At 36.3% G+C, this 20037-nt stretch overlaps 1 protein-coding gene across 2 annotated transcripts in view; it reads right to left on the bottom strand.

The window, feature by feature from the left end:
* The window catches only part of sema3e (sema domain, immunoglobulin domain (Ig), short basic domain, secreted, (semaphorin) 3E), a 61070-nt gene that overhangs the window by 40522 nt on the left and 511 nt on the right, over window positions 1-20037 (bottom strand). For both annotated transcript variants that reach the window (XM_048168515.1, XM_048168514.1), the window contains exons 1-2: window positions 19916-20037; window positions 920-1080 (exon numbers count right to left, since the gene is read on the bottom strand). The exon at window positions 19916-20037 is cut by the window's right edge. In XM_048168515.1, coding sequence (XP_048024472.1) covers window positions 920-1080; window positions 19916-20021 — 267 coding nt within the window. In that variant the 5' untranslated portion in view covers window positions 20022-20037. The remainder of the gene's footprint in view (window positions 1-919; window positions 1081-19915) is intronic.

The following is a 20037-nucleotide window of genomic DNA, read 5'->3' as shown; positions in this document are numbered from 1 at the left end:
CATTTCTGTAAAATGTGTAGTTATGAATTATTATGTCCATAATGACTATTTATGTTGATTAGCCCTAGAAAACCTCTTATTCTTCTTTTTCAAACAAATCAGTGGTCATTTGGTTTGTGTGGATACAGTATATTCATTCATTTTACCATGGTGAATAAGCAGAAGGTAACAGCAACAATTTTGAAAGTTCCATACGACTGCCACTAGGGGCATTCGTATGCGATCAGACACTTTAGTTTGGAAGTAATTTACACACACACCTGTGTTTGTATTTCTACCAAGTCTTTTGTGTGCTGCAGTCGAATTGTCTTGAGCCAAGGATTCAGATAAAAAAAAAAATGTTGCTTCTAGCCCTTGCGGTTCAAAAGCTATTAGCATAAATATGAGTGCAATTTTGGATAGTTGGTGGCGCTAAAGATATTGAGTTAGAGACTCCAAAATTGCTGTGGTTAAATTTCAGACTGCCCTCTATCTGTGTGCCAAATTTCATAACTTTCCTTCAAGTGGTTCTATGGGCTGCCATAGACTTCCAGAGCGGAAGAAGAAGAATAATAATAAGAAAACCGGCAATGATTACAATAGGTGCCTACGCATCTTCAGTGCTTGGCCCCTAATTAACAGTTTTAGTGCAACAACTGAAAAACGAGCACAAGAATTTGTGAATGTCCATAAATTGTAGGGAAGCAGATGGTTGCAATCCATATCTGTGTTCTATTTGCATGAGTGCTGATTTTATTTATTTAATAAGTATGTGTGTAGTTATGCTGAGGTTGATTTAGCAACAGACGTAATGATTTGCGCAACTTGCACTCAAGAGCCAAATGAGCTGATAAACTGTACCACACACACACACACACACACTCAGATGACAATGCTGGACAGACATGTTGCCTGAGAACGTGTATGCAAATGCATGTACCTCTTTGTGAGGGGCAGTGATGCGCTCCAGATTGAGAGAGTACAGGATGTCTTTTCCACCAACGATTAGCCTTTCCTGAGTCTCGTCCAGGAACATACTGTAGTGCTGCAGACGCCCCTCTCCGGCCTGGAACAGCCATGTCCTGTTCAGCTCCCATAACTCTTCAAGCACACAAACAATTAGAAAGTATATTTTAGTGATGCTTTCTCATGCAAAACTTACGACATGGATTGTAGGTGGTTGCCAGGGTGTTGCTAAAGTATTCTGAATTTTGATTTCAGAATAATTCAATAAGGATCCTAGAGTATGCTATTGTGTGTGGTTGCCAGGGAGATGCTATGCAGTTATATATAAATATATTTTTGCTAGGGTTTTATCACCTATTTTATCATCTTTCAGGTAATAATGCTATACTCTAAAAATGCTGGGTTAAAAACAACCCAAGTTGGGTTGAAAATGGACAAACCCAGTGATTAGGTTGTTTTAACCCAGCGGTTGAATTAAATGTTTGCCTAAACTGCTGGGTTGTTTTATTTAACTCAACTTTGTTTAAAAATTACTGTATTGCTTGCTTAAAATGAACCAAAAATTGTGGGAAATTAACATTTATTAATATGTTAAATAAATGAACATATTAATAAGTTTAATGAATAACAATTAAACAATAAACATTTAATAAATTGCTTCCTAATAAATGTTCACCTTTTCATTATTTTTATTGCCTCTAGTAATTATGTGTCTGCACAGCAAAATCAAAATCACAGAGTTAAATCAACTCAGCTCAGAGTACATATGGACCCTCTCTAAATAGTGTTAAAATAACACTAAGGCAGAGTTAAAGTTAATGAGATAATTAAGCAATTAATTAAGTGATGATTGTGCATTAGTGATGAACACCTGCTGTTAACAAGCAGAATCACTGAAGAAAAGAGAAACACAAGAACTACAACTGACTTCAGTCACAGCCTTATTAGTTGCTTAATTATCTCATTAACTTTAACTCTACAATAGTGTTACTTTAACACTATTTAGAGAGGGACCATATGTACTCTGAGCAGAGTTGATTGGGGATTTTACTGTGTGATATTTAATTTCAACCTATTTTGGGTTAATTTTAAGCCAGCCATATAGTAATTTTTAAACAATAGTTGGGTTAAATGAAACTGCCCACACGCTGGGCAAACATTTAACCAAACAGCTCAGTTAAAACAACCATTTGTCCATTTGTCCATTTTCAACCCAACTTGGGTTGTTTTTAACCCAGCATTTTTTAGAGTGTATGCTTGACTGTTTAGAAAAGTATTAGTACAACTCCCCTTAATCCACATGATTTTATGCACCATTCATATCCAAATCACAAACTGCATAGGATGAATTGTGTGCCAAATTTTGATAATTAATACTGAATTAATTAGTGAAGATGGTTTAACAAAGGAAGTAATAGTTAATTAAGATGAAAATTCTGCTGTCATGTCCTCAAAACAGGCAAAAAAGCCCCATAAAAGCACCATGTGCACAAGAATCCAAGACTTCTAAAGGGCATAAGATAGTTTTGTTATTCACTAATAATCGTGTGAAACTTGCCCTATAGCTCACAGGCCATTTTGTGAATTAATTATTCAGATTCTTTTCAATGAATTTGTTGATCCCCTTCACAAATCAGCCTGAATGATTTGAGGGTTTTCAGTAGCGATAAGAAGATGTACACTACTGTTTAAAAGTTTGGGGTTGGTAAGATTTTAAAATGTTTTTTAAAGAAGTCTCTTATGCTCACCAAGGCTGCATTTATTTGATTAAAAAAACCCAATAAAAACATCAATACTGGAGATACTATTACAATTTCAAATAACTGATTTCTATTTTAATACATTTAAAAAAGTAATTTATGATATATGTCAAAGCTGAATTTTCAGCATCATTACTCCAGTCTCAGTGTCACATGATCTTTCAGAAACATGTTTTATTATTATCAATGTTGAAAATATGGAAACTGTAATCCTTTTTTTCCCCCTCAGGATTCTTTGAATAGAAAGCTCAAAAGAACAGCATTTATTTGAAACATTATCATTACAATTAACATTATAAATGTCTCTATCATCATTTTTAATCAATTTAATATGTCCTTGCTGAATAAAAGTAGAAATTTCTTAAAAAAAAAAAAAAAAAAAAAAACAACTTAAAAGTATAAAGTAAAGTATAACTTTCTGACCCCAATTTTTTAAACTTTAGTGTACATTGAACCATTATAAAGCTCATTATGCCAATCTCTCTGTTACTCCGTTGAATTTCTTTCCACCACAGAGTGAAGTCAGGCAGCTGGAACAGGATTAAACAGACCACATATATGACCAAAATCAGACAAAGATGCACTGCTTCAGTGAATCGTGATATGAAAGAAATTGGATTATATGATTAATCAAAGTATGCAGTGTCAATGACTTATGACAGATTTCCTGAGTGCGTTTGCATGTGTGTTGGGTTGCTCCATAGGGAGTTGCCCTCGTAATGGTCTTGACCTTCTGATTTATTCAGCGTGTGTGAGTTGGCCCTCCAGTCATACACACCCAATGACAAAATGTGTTTTTCATTTTAAATGCTCTCTGGTTGCTTTCGACTGAAAAATGGCAGCCTCCCAACACACACAGATGCAGGCAGATCCATCGATAAGTGGATACACACATATATACCACTGGATGCTGGTTGAGTTCAGTGACACATTAACAAAAAAAAAAAACCAAAAACAAAAAACCCAAACAAAAAGAAACATATTAAAAGGGACAATTTAGTAGAAAATGAATCATTCTGTCATTACTTTAATGTAATTTCCAAACCCCTATAACTTTTTTTCATTTATTAAATGTGTATTATATTGACCACTCTTTTTAATATAATGGAAGTGCACATGACAAAAAGCACCATAAAAATGGTTGATATGAAGCCATAATGAAACCTACTGTAATTGAAGGAGCTAATACTGTAGCTCACTGGAAGGGAAAATCACCAATGCTATCATATCACTTCAGAAGAGTATGTAGTTTGAGTCATATGCACTGTTTTTGTGTCCTTTTAGAAGCTTAAAATCTTCAGCCCCCATTAATTATAATTACGTGGACCAAATTTTCTCCTTTTGTGTTCCACAAAAGAAAGAAAATCAAAGAAGTTTGGAATGAAATGAGGGGGAGTCTATTTCAATTTTGTATGTAGGCCTACTAATTCTTTAAAAGAGCCACTTAGAAAGTTGAAGGGCAAAAGCATGTATGGAAAGAAGATAAGGGAAGTCGACAGACAGATATGGGATAAAACTGGATTACTGAAATGATAGCGAGAGGGATAAACAGACATAAAAAAAAAAGTGGAAAGAGAAAGACAAGGTCAAAGACAGACATTTAATGTGTCAGACTTTGATCAAATTTTAGTGTCTGAGAGCAGCTCTTCTGAAAGACACTCAATGTGTCTTTAATTATGTTTATGAGTCTTTCAGTTAACAGAAATGCCTTGGGATACTCAAAAAGACATGAAAACAAGTAACACTCACACAGTCACACAACCACAGTTTTCAGGTTCATTTAAAAGTCAATCTAATACCTCACTCTGCTGTTTTGCAGATACAGTGGGGTCTAAAAGTCTATATGAATAATTTATAGTTCCCTAACCATATATAAATAAGGCAAAATAACAAACATATTGCATGAAGAATTTCGTATTTAATTCACTCATTAATTCAAGGTCTCAGCCCTATTGATATTTAGCTATTGACTTGTCATTTAGTTTTATTTATGTTCAATGTATGTGTGGCGACCAGGGCGGGCGAGAGCCGTGAGGGAACGGCGCGAGGCCGGTGACGCAAGTGATAACGAGCATCACCTGGGAGGCGCACCGGCCTTGGGTCTCTCACGGAGGAGCTCCGGGAGCATAAAAGGAGGAGCGACGACCGTGAAGGATGAGAGAGGACCAGGCCTGGATATTATTTTATGTTTTATTATGTTTGTGTGGCCGGCAGACGTCCGCGAGGGTCTGCCGGCATTACTTTCGTTTTGTTCTCTGTTTATTTTGAATTAAAGTTTTGTTGAACGTTCGCCGGTTCCCGCCTCCTCCTTCCCGTATCTACGAACTGTGTTACATTGGTGCCGAAACCCGGGAGGAAGGAGGGACATGCTGTCGGAGAGCCCTCGCTGCTGAGGGGGATCGCGGTGCTGCGGCGTTCGGGCAGCGCGGGAGTGTGAAGACCGCGAGAGGCTGCCCGAGGCGGTGGTACTGGAGCCTTGTGAAAGGTGGGACAGAGACCCGGATGCCGTGCTCCTGGGACGAGGTGGGGTGGCTGCCGTCCAGGAGGGAGCGGAGGAGTCACCACCGTCCGCCGTGGGCCGGAGCCTGGGTCCGGCATTAGGGTCTGCCGGCATTACTTTCGTTTTGTTCTTTGTTTATTTTGAATTAAAGTTTTGTTGAACGTTCGCCGGTTCCCGCCTCCTTCTTCCCGTATCTATGAACTGTGTTACAGTATGAAATCAATTCCACTCTGCCTCTTTCATTCAATTTGATTATGAGCTTCTCTCTCATTCTAAATCTGTGTTTGGCCTCGTTCATGAAGACAAATGAGAAAGAAAGAAAGAAAGAAAGAAAGAAAGAAAGAAAGAAAGAAAGAAAGAGAAAGAAAGGAAAGAAAGACTTAGCTCATGACTTCACTGGCCTCTCTATGTGATGTTTCACAGGGCGGGTTTGTCCACTCTTATAAATATTTACTGCATTTATTAGCGGAAACCACAATGAAAAGGCATATGGCATCATAATGTTTATAAAGAGACCTTGTATCTAGAACAAACATCAAATTGTCCCAACGCAGGCCAAAAACTAATCCTGAATGCCCCCAGAGGCAATGAGAATTTTAACCCCTCACTGTTACTAACCCGATGCCCTTGACCGGGCAAGGGTCGTGCTATTAGGCTCTTCAGTGGAGGGTTTGGGGAGAAATCGGGGTGAAAAATATAACCATTCATCTGCTATAATAAATTAAAAATGTAGTGTAGTGGGAAAATGTGAAAAAAAAAAAAGTGGTTCAATCATGACAACTCTTGGAAGATTTTTAGCATGGTAATGGATATGTCAATGTTAATGTATTTGGTCTTGGCGGAATAGATCTGCTACACTGCTGCTGTAGATTATTGCTGTTGTTGTAGATTATTGCTGTTGCTGATTATCTCTACTTCTGCAGAGCAAGTACAAGAACTTGCTACTGCCAATACATATGCCTATACGCTGCTGCGAGTAAAACATAGTGCTGTTGCACAAATAGCATATCAATAACCCATAGCAGATCTATACAGGTGGAGCTGGGGAAGGTGGAGGGTTTTTAGAGGAACTCTAAAGCACGCTGCAAACTACTATAATGAATGTAACCAGCCATTTAAATGTGTGAGCAACAAGCTCATTGGCTGCAGAAGTGACACAGACCAAATAGCTTGTACCAAGTAGTTCATGCTGTAATTATCATCAGCTTGCGTTAAGGACCCATCAGCCTGCGCCGTCTAGAGTTTCATGACTGAACTATGTATTTCTTGTTATTTTGTCTGTAATAGAAAAGTGATTTTAATTGACAAAGAAAAAGTAATTGTTAAACAATGATTTTTGTGTATGTTATCGATGGCAACATATTTATTAATTCAGATTGTAAGTGAAAGTACTTTTTATGGGTGCCTCTATGATTTTAAGACAGGAAGTGACTGCATTTGCTCGCAGGGAACACTGTCAATCCCATTCTCAGACCTGTCAGCTAATAAAATTGAAAAAGCAGTTATTGAAAGGGAAATGACCCAAACCCGCTCTAATCCAAATCCCCATGTGCTGAATGGGCTGTATTTCACCGTAAGCCAAACTAAAGACCTGTTTCCTCTGCCTAAGGCATCTGAACCTCAGCCGGGGCGAGCAGGTCTAAGGAAGTGCCGGTTCTCCCTAAAGAGGACTTTGGAGGGCTGAAGATTCAGATTTAAAGAGAGCTGATATGCTGATTGCGGATGTGGACGTCTACTCCCTTTGCTGAGGGGCTATCGGCTATCGGAGATAGGAAAGTGCTTTCATCCTGGGAAGGAAAAGAGCTTCCTTCTTTCATCTGTCACTGTGAGTTCTCAGTCTTTTGTCTAACAGGAAAGGTCATTTTGTAGACCCTCTGATGGATGAACTTTTCATAAATCATATTTTTTCTCACTGTAGTATAAAGCAAGCTTGTTTTTATTAACAGGGGTCCATTTTATTTCAATCAACAAGACTTTAAAGGAGGCAGTAAGCCAAAACAAATTACTATAAAAGATCTGATTCTGAACAGAGAAGACTGAGAGACTTTGTTTAAGAGAGACTCTGTCCTCTAACACAGCATACTGACTGTGTTAACCTGTTAACCCTAGTAATTATCGTAAGGGTTATCCTGTATTTGGGAATATGATCTTTGCCTTCTTCCAGACAGACTGCATGTCTAGGCTACATATCCTTCACAAGTACAGCTCTGTATAATGGAATCAGTACATTTAATATTTATAGCTTACTATTGAAAATAAATAAATAACCAACCAAAGTCAATGAGCAATCTAAATGCTGCCCTTTATTACAATAAATCAATACATGTTGAACTTTAAATTCCCTAGCTCACAAATAAAATAAAATCTGAAAATAAAAAAATAAAAAATCTAAGAAATACATTACTTCACATTACTTGCATTACAGTTACGCACTTCCTCTCAAAATTCTCATTGCCATAAAAGAATAACCTTGGCCTTTTTGTAATTCTAATTTCCAATAATGGTTCTTGTTTGATTCTCGTTACTGTAATACATTTTATATATATATATATATATATATATATATATATATATATATATATATATATATATATATATATATATATATATATATATATATATACACAAACCCGATTCCAAAAAAGTTGGGACACTGTACAAATTGTGAATAAAAAAGGAATGCAATAATTTACAAATCTCATAAACTTATATTTTATTCACAATAGAATATAGATAACATATCAAATGTTGAAAGTGAGACATTTTGAAATGTCATGCCAAATATTGCCGCATTTTGGATTTCATGAGAGCTACACATTCCAAAAAAGTTGGGACAGGTAGCAATAAGAGGCCGTATGTACATATAATGTACATATAAGGAACAGCTAGAGGACCAATTTGCAACTTATTAGATCAATTGGCAACATGATTGGGTATAAAAAGAGCCTCTCAGAGTGGCAGTGTCTCTCAGAAGTCAAGATGGGCAGAGGATCACCAATTCCCCCAATGCAAAGTGGAGCAATATCAGAAAGGAGTTTCTCAGAGAAAAATTGCAAAGAGTTTGAAGTTATCATCATCTACAGTGCATAATATCATCCAAAGATTCAGAGAATCTGGAACAATCTCTGTGCGTAAGGGTCAAGGCCGGAAAACCATACTGGATGCCCGTGATCTTCGGGCCCTTAGACTGCACTGCATCACATACAGGAATGCTACTGTAATGGAAATCACAAAATGGGCTCAGGAATACTTCCAGAAAACATTGTCGGTGAGCACAATCTACCGTGCCATTCGCCGTTGCCGGCTAAAACTCTATAGGTCAAAAAAGAAGCCATATCTAAACATGATCCAGAAGTGCAGGCGTTTTCTCTGGGCCAAGGCTCATTTAAAATGGACTGAGGCAAAGTGGAAAACTGTTCTGTGGTCAGACGAATCAAAATTTGAAGTTCTTTTTGGAAAACTGGGATGCCATGTCATCCGGACTAAAGAGGACAAGGACAACCCAAGTTGTTATCAGCGCTCAGTTCAGAAACCTGCATCTCTGATGGTATGGGGTTGCATGAGTGTGTGTGGCATGGGCAGCTTACACATCTGGAAAGGCACCATCAATGCTGAAAGGTATATCCAAGTTCTAGAACAACATATGCTCCCATCCAGATGTCGTCTCTTTCAGGGAAGACCTTGCATTTTCCAACATGACAATGCCAGATCACATACTGCATCAATTACATCATCATGGCTGCGTAGAAGAAGGATCCGGGTACTGAAATGGCCAGCCTGCAGTCCAGATCTTTCACCCATAGAAAACATTTGGTGCATCATAAAGAGGAAGATGCGACAAAGAAGACCTAAGACCTGAGCAACTAGAAGCCTGTATTAGACAAGAATGGGACAACATTCCTATTCCTAAACTTGAGCAACTTGTCTCCTCAGTCCCCAGACGTTTGCAGAGTGTTATAAAAAGAAGAGGGGATGCCACACAGTAGTAAACATGGCCTTGTCCCAACTTTTTTAAGATGTGTTGATGCCATGAAATTTAAAATCAACTTATTTTTCCCTTAAAATGATACATTTTCTTAGTTTAAACATTTGATATGTCATCTATGTTGTATTCCGAATAAAATATTGAAATTTGAAACTTCCACATCATTGCATTCTGTTTTTATTCACAATTTGTACAGTGTCCCAACTTTTTTGGAATCGGGTTTATATATATATATATATATATATATATATATATATTCAGACTATTTGTATTTATTATACAAGACCTGTACTAAGACAAAGGCATAACAATCTAAATGTGTGCAGCCTGAACATAATCCAGTTCACCACTCTTGAAATATTTCTCCCTGAACAAACTCGACAGCTTGCTAAACATTTGTCTATGCTGATCTGGAATGGTGAAGGTTTTTGGTTTAGATATGAAGCCCAGAGGGGTTTGCTTCTTGTGGGCGGGCTGGCATGGAGATGTCCCTGATCTGGGGCCCACATTTCAGTGTGGCCTTGTAGAGGTGGTGCGACCTGGGGCCTCAAATAACATCTGAGCGCATTGTGTATTACGTATGTATGATTTGTTCTGACTCATGTTATTTGTACTTTCAACCTTTGCTAAATTGCAGCTGTCATACTTCAATGAACAAATGCAGAGGAAATGAAGCTGGTAAACATCAGCCTGCCCCTCCCTCAAAAAACTCTACAGGAGACTGAAAACATGAAACATGAGGAAATATAGGGGTGAAACAAGCCAGATTCAAACTCTGTTTGTCCATATAAGCACCACAACACCACCAGATCTCCGATTATCATACTGGTGCACTAGGCTGATCAAATGAATGGGCACTAATCATATTTAATGACAGCATGAAATCAAATTTGAACCCATTTACATTCTAAGAAAGTGATGCAAAACCGATATCAGGCTAAAATTGAAACATTTACACATGGTGGCAACTGTCATTTCATATTGTCTATAAGACAAATACCAACTTAGTGCATTTAGCCTATATTCATTCCAATGCCACAACATACTGAGCAAGTACTTATTTTACATATGAACCATAATGTGTTTATTTGTTTACAAATATAGCAGTTTATCTAGACATTTTATCAGTTAAATATATTATAGAAATATCCAAGATAATTCCAAAGTCAAATTTCTTCTCTATGATGAAACAATGGCTCTTTTGAGATACGGCACATTGCAAAGAAGTGTTTTGTCTGTGTTGTATAGCACGTAGGTTGAGATTAAAGCAATTACCAAAGCATTTAAAGCAACAGTGGCACACTGATTTGAAAGAGACTCCACATTTAGATGCAACACTCAGTTAAGGGTGAAGATATGAGATGGGGAGAACTTAGATAAAGAGACTATTTCCATAAACAATCTCAGTGATGCTTGGGCAAAACATAAGTGAACAGACAAAAATGGGGGTTTGTTGAATGACATACCCTTGTGCCGAAGCTTTCGGTGATGGTATAATCGGACCCAAAAAAATAAAAAATAAATAAATATATATATATATATATATATATATATATATATAAATATATATATATATATATATATAAATATATATATATATATATATATATAAATATATATATAAATATATATATATATATATATATATATATATATATATATATATATATATATATATATATATATATATAAATAAAAAAAATTCCTTCCCCCGAGTCATCAAGTGTGATATAAAGCATCAGTTCTGTGTCGAAGAACTGTGACCCATCAAACATTGAACAGGGAAGAAAAAAAGAAGAAAAAAAAAACATGGGGGAAAAATGGCCCATCTGCTCTTCATGGGCCAGGGTCTTTCTGTCCTGTCAATCAAGTTAACAAAGACAGACAGGTATTTTGATTTTAAACATCAACGCTGACTGAAACAACATGCTACTGGTGATTCCACAGTGGCCATGAGATAAACTTCAATTACCTGCTAGGACACATGATGTGTAGATACATAGCAAATTGCCAAATACACAAACACAAAACGCATGTCAATCATTCAGGAGGCAGAGCTAGAGAGACAGAGGTCAGGTCCTACTGACTGCATGAGGCTCAAGGAGAGACACATGGAAGCATTGATATATATATATATATATATATATATATATATATATATATATATATATATATATATATATATATATATATATATATATATATATATATATATATATATAGCTTGTGTTATTTTGTGGTGACTGATTGATTTCAATAGCATTCCATTAGTTTAAATTTTTCCTCATGCTGCATTCAAGTTTGTCAGAAAAAAAAGCCATTTATAAAAACATGAACTCAACTTTGTGGAACTGGAAATTTCTAGTAGGGGAACTGTGTTCAGGGAACATTTGCTGTCCACGTAGTATACATGCTCAATATTATTTTTGTGCAAGCTTATATTATGATTACTTGTTACATTAAAGTTTTAATTTTAGAACACATACACATGAAAAAAAAAAAAAAAAAAAAAAAAAAAAAACACCTTATTAATTATAATCATTTAGAAAATCTACTAGGTGAATCAGCCTTGGTATTTTAAAATATGTATGTGATTATAACAAAATCCCTCTCAGCATTTTACACGAAACACCCAGCTCATCATAGTATATTTATGAGTTTTTTCACTTTTCAACCTCATACATCTGAATGCTGAATAAAGATATTCTTTCAGTTCGATGTCTTGGCATGTAAAGAGATAAACACACATTTTAAGTGGTATCCTTTGAAATCGAACTGAGGGGATTTCCATGTTTTATTCCCTATAATTTCCTCCCACCTGGAATAACTGCTCACGTTTAAGAGCTGAAAAAGTCTCAAAACACACAACACAAGTGCTGGATACAGTAAGGACTGTAACACACTCACTTCATGGAAAAAACTGCCTTTCAACACCCAAAGCCAATAGGTCGAATGCCAAAGATTTGAGTTCATAAAACATTTTTCTCATATTTAACTTTGACAGAGCATTGAACAGTGTGTGAGAGAAATACAGTTTAAGAACAATTTACTACTGACTGATTTAAATAACAATAAACCTTGACATTTATGTATCATAATTCTTGGACTGTCAGTCTGAGCAGATTAAACCTGACTAAGTATATCTCCTGAGTAATGTCACATCATAATTCACTTACAAGTATAAGAAGATTAGCTCTACTCAAACATCCTCCCACAAGAACTGACATGAATACCTCAAGAGACAAGTCTGTAGAGAAATACTGGGTATCAACAAATGATTCTAACAATTTTCAACCAAAGTAAGAAGCATAAAACCTTATGGTTCTCTGTGGATTTCAAGATATAGTAGTTTGAAATCTCCCCAAGATGAGAGAAGATTACACCATCTCTACAAATCCATTGTGTTGTGTTGACTACTTGTGCATAATGTCACCTCTAAATGAATGCCACATGGACACAAAGAGAGTGAATGAATGCAAAGATGATTAGCTGAAGATATAGGACAAAGAACATCTAAAAGAAATCCATCAACTGCCTTTACTGGTGTACAATATATCAAAGAGGACATCACATGGACCGCTATCCTTCAACGCTTGGATCTTTGATGAAATTCCAGGCTATTGTTTTATTGAAAATGGTTGTTGGGGGTGTGTGATGTAGGGAAACGAGCTGATTGATGGATACATTGTGAATTACATGACCTTGGAGATCTTTCATTGACCAGAGAACAATGTGCACTCATTGAAGCCACTGTAAGTCAAGAAAACCCTTGTTTTCGGGGGCCATTTGTGGGTCTGCTGTCCTGCACTGATTGTACTGACTGTGAAGTTTATTAAAAACCAGGATTTCTTCCTTCCTGTCTTGCTGTCTCTGAAGAACCCGTCTCCATGACGACCCTTCAGATGCCAAATTTCAAAGGAAATTATGGGTTTATTGGGTAAACAGACCTTTCGGGACTGTCAGGAGAAACACTGAGAAAGACATAGTGATAGGTAGGAAGAGGCAGAAACAGACCAAAGCAGGAACAAACTCTCTCAAGAACATCATTAATTACGCAATGACCTGCGGGCCAGCGCTATCTGGATACAATGAATGGGTAATGAAACAGCAGGAGGTTTGCTTGTGTAAGTCCTTCTCCTTTCATGTGCTGACTCAAAGCTAAACTTATCTTTAGAATAACAAATAGGTCATTACACCTAGAATTAAACATGTTTCACATTGCATAGAATTTTAGATTTGGATAGTTTTTTTTTTTTTTTTTTTTAATTATTGAATGTGTGATGACAGAATTTTCCTGTTTGGGTGATCTATCCCTTTGAATGTGGTCAAATTTCTGTCCCAGACCAGAAAAGTTTGCTGATTCAGTTGTTGTGGTGTATATTTACATTGTTTCTAGATTATTGTGCAGAGTGATCAGTTGCATTTTAAATGAGCTAACATCATCACTAATCCTAATATCAGGACAGGGAGATGTGAACGGGTACTATCATTCTGTAATCATTCTGACAGGATTATAAGACCAAACTGATATAATAATGTTATAAACGGAGGAAAGAAGTATTTCCAATCATTAGCAATGGTTAAAGGGTTAGTTGATATTTTAGTTGAAATCCGATAGCTCAGTGAGGCCTGCATTGCCAGCAATGACATTCCCTCTCTCAAGATCCATAAAGGTACTAAAAGCATATTTAAATAAGTTCATGTGAGTACAGTGGTTCAATATTAATATTATAAAGCGACAAGAATATTTTTGGTGTGCCAAAAAAACAAAATAACAACTTATATAGTGATGGCCGATTTCAAAACACTGCTTCAGGAAGCATCGGAGCATTATGAATCAGCGTGTCGAATCAGCGGTTAGAAGCGCTAAAGTCACGTGATTTCAGCAGTTTGACACGTGATCCGAATCATGATTCGACACAAAAGATTCATAACGCTCCGAAGCTTCATGAAGCAGTGTTTTGAAATAGACCATCAATATAAAAGTCGTTTTTTTGGGGGGGGTTTTGACGCACCAAAAATATTCTCATCGCTTTATAATATTAATATTGAACCACTGTACTCACGTGAACTGATTTAAATATGTTTTTAAATATGTTTTTAGTACATAAATGTCATTGCTCCCTATGCAGGCCTCACTGAGCCATCAGATTTCAACAAAAATATCTTAATTTGTGTTCCGAAGATTAACAAAGGTCTTACGGGTGTGGAACGGCATGAGGGTGAGTAATAAATGACATTATTTTCATTTTTGGCTTGAATTTTTATCCAAGGGAGTGGAGTCTCTCACAATTCTGCCCCAAAACACTGTCACGAATAAAGAATGGTATCATAACATCCTGCAAAACAACTTCTGATCCAGGAGCAATTTGGTGATGATCCATGCATTTTCTAGCATGATGGAGCACCATGTCACAAGGCAAGAGTGATAATGATGTGGCTCAGAGATCAATTTTTTGGATCCATGACCAGGCAATTCCCTGGATCTTAATCCCATTGAAAACATGTGGTCAATCCTCAAAAGGCAAGTGGACAAAGCAGAAGCCCATAAATTGTGATCAACTCCAAGCACTAAAAGGGCAAGAATGGATCGTCATCAGTCAGGATTTGGCCAAGAAGCCGATATCCAGCGTGCCAGAGCGAATTGCAGAGGTTATTGAATGTTTTTGCCAATAAAAGCCTTTAAAACTTATGAAACACTTACAGTATCATTGTTTTCCAGTATATCATAGACACAAATGAAAATATAATCTACAAATACTGAAGAAGCAAACTGTGCGAAACACAACATTTATGTCGCTGCCAAAACTTTTGGCCATGACTGTACAGAAATGCACATATGAAAGCAATGAAAACCTTCATACGAAATAATGTGGAATGGTAAAATATTACATTTGAAAATTATATCGTACTCTAAATGTTACAAAAACAGTCTTCTGTGTGGAACTGAAATTCCCCTATTCACCGAAAAGAAAACAACCCTTGGCAGACTCCTTTAAAGTCATCTGAAACATAGATGATCCTTGTTGTCTGCACTGAGGTAGGTTTAAAATTACAGCAGAGACTCGAGCAGCACGTTAGTGATTATGACCCTAGCCTAAATGCAACATGAGCTGGCTAATGGGCTGTTATACTATCAATTTAAAAATTAAACACAGACCTTGGTCTTCCTCACTGAAAGCCAGAAGCTCTGTAAAACAAATCCCAAGGCTGAATTCAAAACTTAAAGATAATGTTCTCCAGTGAAGGGTGATGAAAAACCGATTTATAGTGCTCAAACTGTGATTAGTCATTTAGCGATGACTGACGATGGAAAAGCTACTATAGAGCTTGTTATTATAGACCATATAACAGGGCTAAACTAAAGTATGCTACCTATTTGACTGTACTGAAGTGTCAGAGAGCTTTTCTCTTTTCTCACATTCCTATTGATGTAGGGGGTAACCATGTTGTATGTTTGGATTGTTTCAACAAACCTCATAAAACGTTCACGAACATCCATTTACGTGATGATAGCTGGTACCAACTGGAGGTCCGTGAGGATTTGTATGTTTGAACGGCTATAGATTCAGGATAAGAAACTGACACTCTTTATAAGTAGCTGGGACAAGGGCTTAAAGCTCTGGAGAGCTTTTGGGGGGCTCCTTGTTGAAATTTTGCAAGGGGTAACTGTTCAGTAATACCGCTCCGAAACCAGCAAGGTTTATTTATACAAGTTAATGCACGAAACTCAAACTCTGTCTTAACAGCGTGACATCACCTCAAACCGGGGTCGGACACTCCAGAACCAGTTGGAAGTGTTTTGAAATAATGTTTAGAGTAGATTGAAACTGAATTCACTCTCGAATAAATATACAACTCTTGCAGATCATGTGCTCAACATGTTGGCCCTTGGACCCTGCGGTAGGGAATGATGTACAGTCGCACCACTAAATAATTCAGCTTCACTATTCGATACTCTCAAAAATACCTGCATATAATCAAGATGCCTGTCAGGCTCGGAATGCACCAGTGGGATGTTGCTTAAGAAATGCGGTTGGCAATTTTCATGTCTGAAATCACGGCAGTGTTACTTTCCCTCATAAACAAACAATTGTGCCAAGTTGCAGCTCCTACTAATTACACCACTTTCTACAGCAATCCCTTAACTCTCACTTTAGTTGTTTTTTACCCTCAAAGCCACTTAAAAATAAATATCGAATATGCGCACCCTCCTACACAATTCCACTCAAACACCTACAAACCAGTTGAACGTGTTGTTGCTTCAGCTGTTAGACAATGAAGCCAAAACATTTCAAGGCGATGAATGTACGTTTATTTTGAAAAAATACGCTTCCTTTACACATAATTAGCCTTTGCTGTAGCTAATTTCCATTTCTTTAAGCAAAGCCTAGCCAAATGGTAGCATGCAGAGCAGCAGTTTAAAGCTTCGTGCTTAAACACATTTGAATTGGTAATTCTCTTTTGGACTGCATTTTCCACTCGGTTAGCTTCACACAACTCTGAAAATTGCAGGAATATAATACATTCAATCTTCAAATTGTGTCATTTTATTAGTGTGTCAAGCCCTAAATGAAGGTTAATATGCTTACTAAAACAAATTTAGAAGACTGAAGGAAATCCCACTGAAACTTTCCTGCCTACACAGCTTACCTTAAGAAAATGAGCACTTTGCAGCTTGGTATAGCTTTTCAATGTAACAAACTCAAATGTAATATCCAGAACCATATGTTCTAGGCAAGTAGGAACAAAGGAACATTCAGAAAATCCACAGAGATAACAAACCCAAGCTCTATAGATATTGATAAGCTTGTCAAATATGTTTACTCAAGCACACAAATACAGGTTGCTACAAGCAATTGGTGGCTAGAATTCAGAAGTCCACAAGCACTACCTTTGAAAAATGTACCATCATAACAATAGGTTAGGCCCATATGCTACGGTTATTGATTTATATAGCAAAATTGTGGTAACTGTGTGGAATTTTCCAATGTAATTTATTATGATTTAACGATAGCAAAATAATTGAAAACCTGAAATTGATTAACTTTTATCCACCTAATTTTTAACGTAAGAGTGGGCACGGCAGTTTGTAAATTGAATGGGTGTGGCTTCTGGTGTCATCCACTGACTGGTATTTCTTACCTATTATTTTAATGTATTGTCGTAATTATAAGTACACTGGTTTGTAGCACCAATAGTTTGTTGTACTTTGTTTCTCCTGTTATTTACCTATAGCTATTACCTATTTAAGGTACACAAACTGTGGACTAAAAAACTGTGGCATTTTTATTCCATTTTTAAAATAAGGATCTGGTAAATTGGACAAGCACTGTTTCTATAGGCAAAAAGATCCCACTTAGCACATAACACATGCTGACAGATTAGGGCAGGATTCAATTAAGTCAGCTCCTGGTTTTTATTCTAGATGTAATTTATAACATCTTAAAAATTGAAGAAGAGAATCCCAATGGGTTTAACCACAAGTCAACCTCCTGTGATTGCCTCCAAGGTCTACAAAAATGCCTTGACTACCTCTGAGTTCTTCATGTTATTCAAATTTTACAGCTTATACATGTTTTTCATTCCATAATGATAGGATACAAGAAAAAAAATGCTGCTTCTGCTGAGTAGAGAAAACTTTATCAGTCTAGACATGCAGAGCACACAAAGTGAATGACAGAAAACCCCAGAATAAAAAAAAAAAAGAAATGTGAAAAAAAGAGAGATGGACATTGAGAGGAACTGTAAATAGCTAACTGGGAAAAAGGTTAGGTTAGCCTAAAACAAAACTTTTCTGTAAAAAATGTCACAATATAAATATATACTTTAAGGCATATTTTAAAGGGATAGTTCACCCAAAAATTAAAATTCTATCATTATTTATTCACCCTCAAGTTGTTCCAAACCTGTATGAATTTATTTCTTATGCTGAATACAAAAGAAAATATTTTGAAGAATATGGGTAACAGTTGATGGGCCCCAATGACTTTCATAGTATTTTTCTCCATACTATAGAAGTCAATGGGGCCCATCAACTGTTTAACAGAATTGATGACAATTTTCAATATATATTTAAAATATTTTTTTATTTAAAATATTAAATATATTTATATCAACCTGACTATAAAGAAAGTCATTTCAGGTCAGATCAGGTAGAAATATTTATATAATGTCAACAATTTCTCTATTTTTTCCATCAAATCAACATTTAAACCAAAAAAAAAAAAAAAAAAAGGAGGAGGAAAAAATAAATAAAGAAAAGAAAACAAGGCACAAGGAGAATGAGAGGCAATGAGAGAATTGGGAACAAAAATTCCACATTTTATCTTTGCCTGGGGACATTTCCTCTGGAGCCAGCCGATTTCTTTGCCACACGTCAATCACAATTTGCTTGAGTTTGCCAGCAGCTATGCACACAACCCACTGAATATGACAGTCAAAATCAATGTTATGACAAATCTGATGAGAAAAGCCACTCAGATGCACCTCAATCTAAAACCTTCAGCCAGCGCACAGCGCCAGTGCTTTTCTCAAAGGAATAGGTGTCAAAAAGGAAAAGTGTTGTTTCCATGATTTTACAGATAGCTCATAGACGGTATTGGTTTGATTTACTGCGCACTGAAATTCCACATGGACTCTCGACCATGACCAACGCTGGGGTGTGGATTTTTATATGACACAGTTTCCACAGCATTTTGATCAAAGAGGAAGACTGAGAGCGGCAAGGGCTGTTTGCTTCGGGCTAGGGTGTTCATCTACAAAGGATGCCCCCATTTATCCCTGAATTTCATTGTAAACATACCAATGAGAGACCAGCATAGTAAAAAGAACAGTTGACATTCCTTCACTGAACCGCTTAAGCTGATAGAAAACCACATTGTAGAAGCTCAACCACCATAACGGTGAGGAAAAACACAAACAAAAGAGAATCCAGATGTATTTATGGCAGCACAAGTGACTTCATCCAAATCATCCACATTCATAATCAACTGTGCATTAGACTCAATTAAAAAAAAAAAAAAAAAAAAAAAAAAATCAAAATTAAAATAAATAAATAATAAAAGCAGATCTCATGAGAAAACAATTTATTATTTTATGTTATAATATATTACGTTTTGGCGAATTGGTGGCAAATTTGTATAACTTTGCACAATTTCAGTCGAGATTTTCAGATGAAAAAATTAGCATGAAGGTCCACCCCTAAATCTAACCCTCAGTGGGACAAGCAGATCATACAAAAGACCATGTACGAAAAAAATTGCACAAATGAGACTGAATGAGATTATAGGAAATCATACAAATTCATGATCAATTATCCAAAATGTAAAATAGTTAAATTGCTGTGAGAGTGTGATGTATAATAATAACTAAAACAATAAAATAATAATTATTAATAATATAATGAAATAACATTTATATATACATAATTTATCAAAAATATTATACTTTTTATTTATATGTAAATAATTTACAATTTATAAATATTATTATACATTTAGTCATTTATTTCTTAGGCAATTGTCCATTTTAACTATGGGGTAAAGTGGTATATTAGTCCAAAGTTCAATATGCATTAACCTGTAAAAAGTAAAAGTTGTATTGGGATGTCCATCTAAAAACGTTTGTCTAAAATGATGACCAATAATTAGTTTCAGCTTTAATTTAAGTGAACTTCATGTGCAAGCATTGCACAGACACCCACACTCACACCTGTTGCCTTACCTTTGTGAGATAGTCGTAATCTCGGATACACACTCTTTGCCGATTGAGACGCCAAGCTGATCCTTAGTGTCATGCAAAGCATGAATGTCCACAAACCCCATGCCATCCTCACACACTCCTCT

This window comes from Megalobrama amblycephala, linkage group LG19 (assembly GCF_018812025.1).
Source record: "Megalobrama amblycephala isolate DHTTF-2021 linkage group LG19, ASM1881202v1, whole genome shotgun sequence".
Classification (NCBI taxonomy): Eukaryota; Metazoa; Chordata; class Actinopteri; order Cypriniformes; family Xenocyprididae; genus Megalobrama; species Megalobrama amblycephala.
Note: the sequence above shows the minus strand (reverse complement) of the source record. Positions and strands in the feature narration are given on the sequence as shown.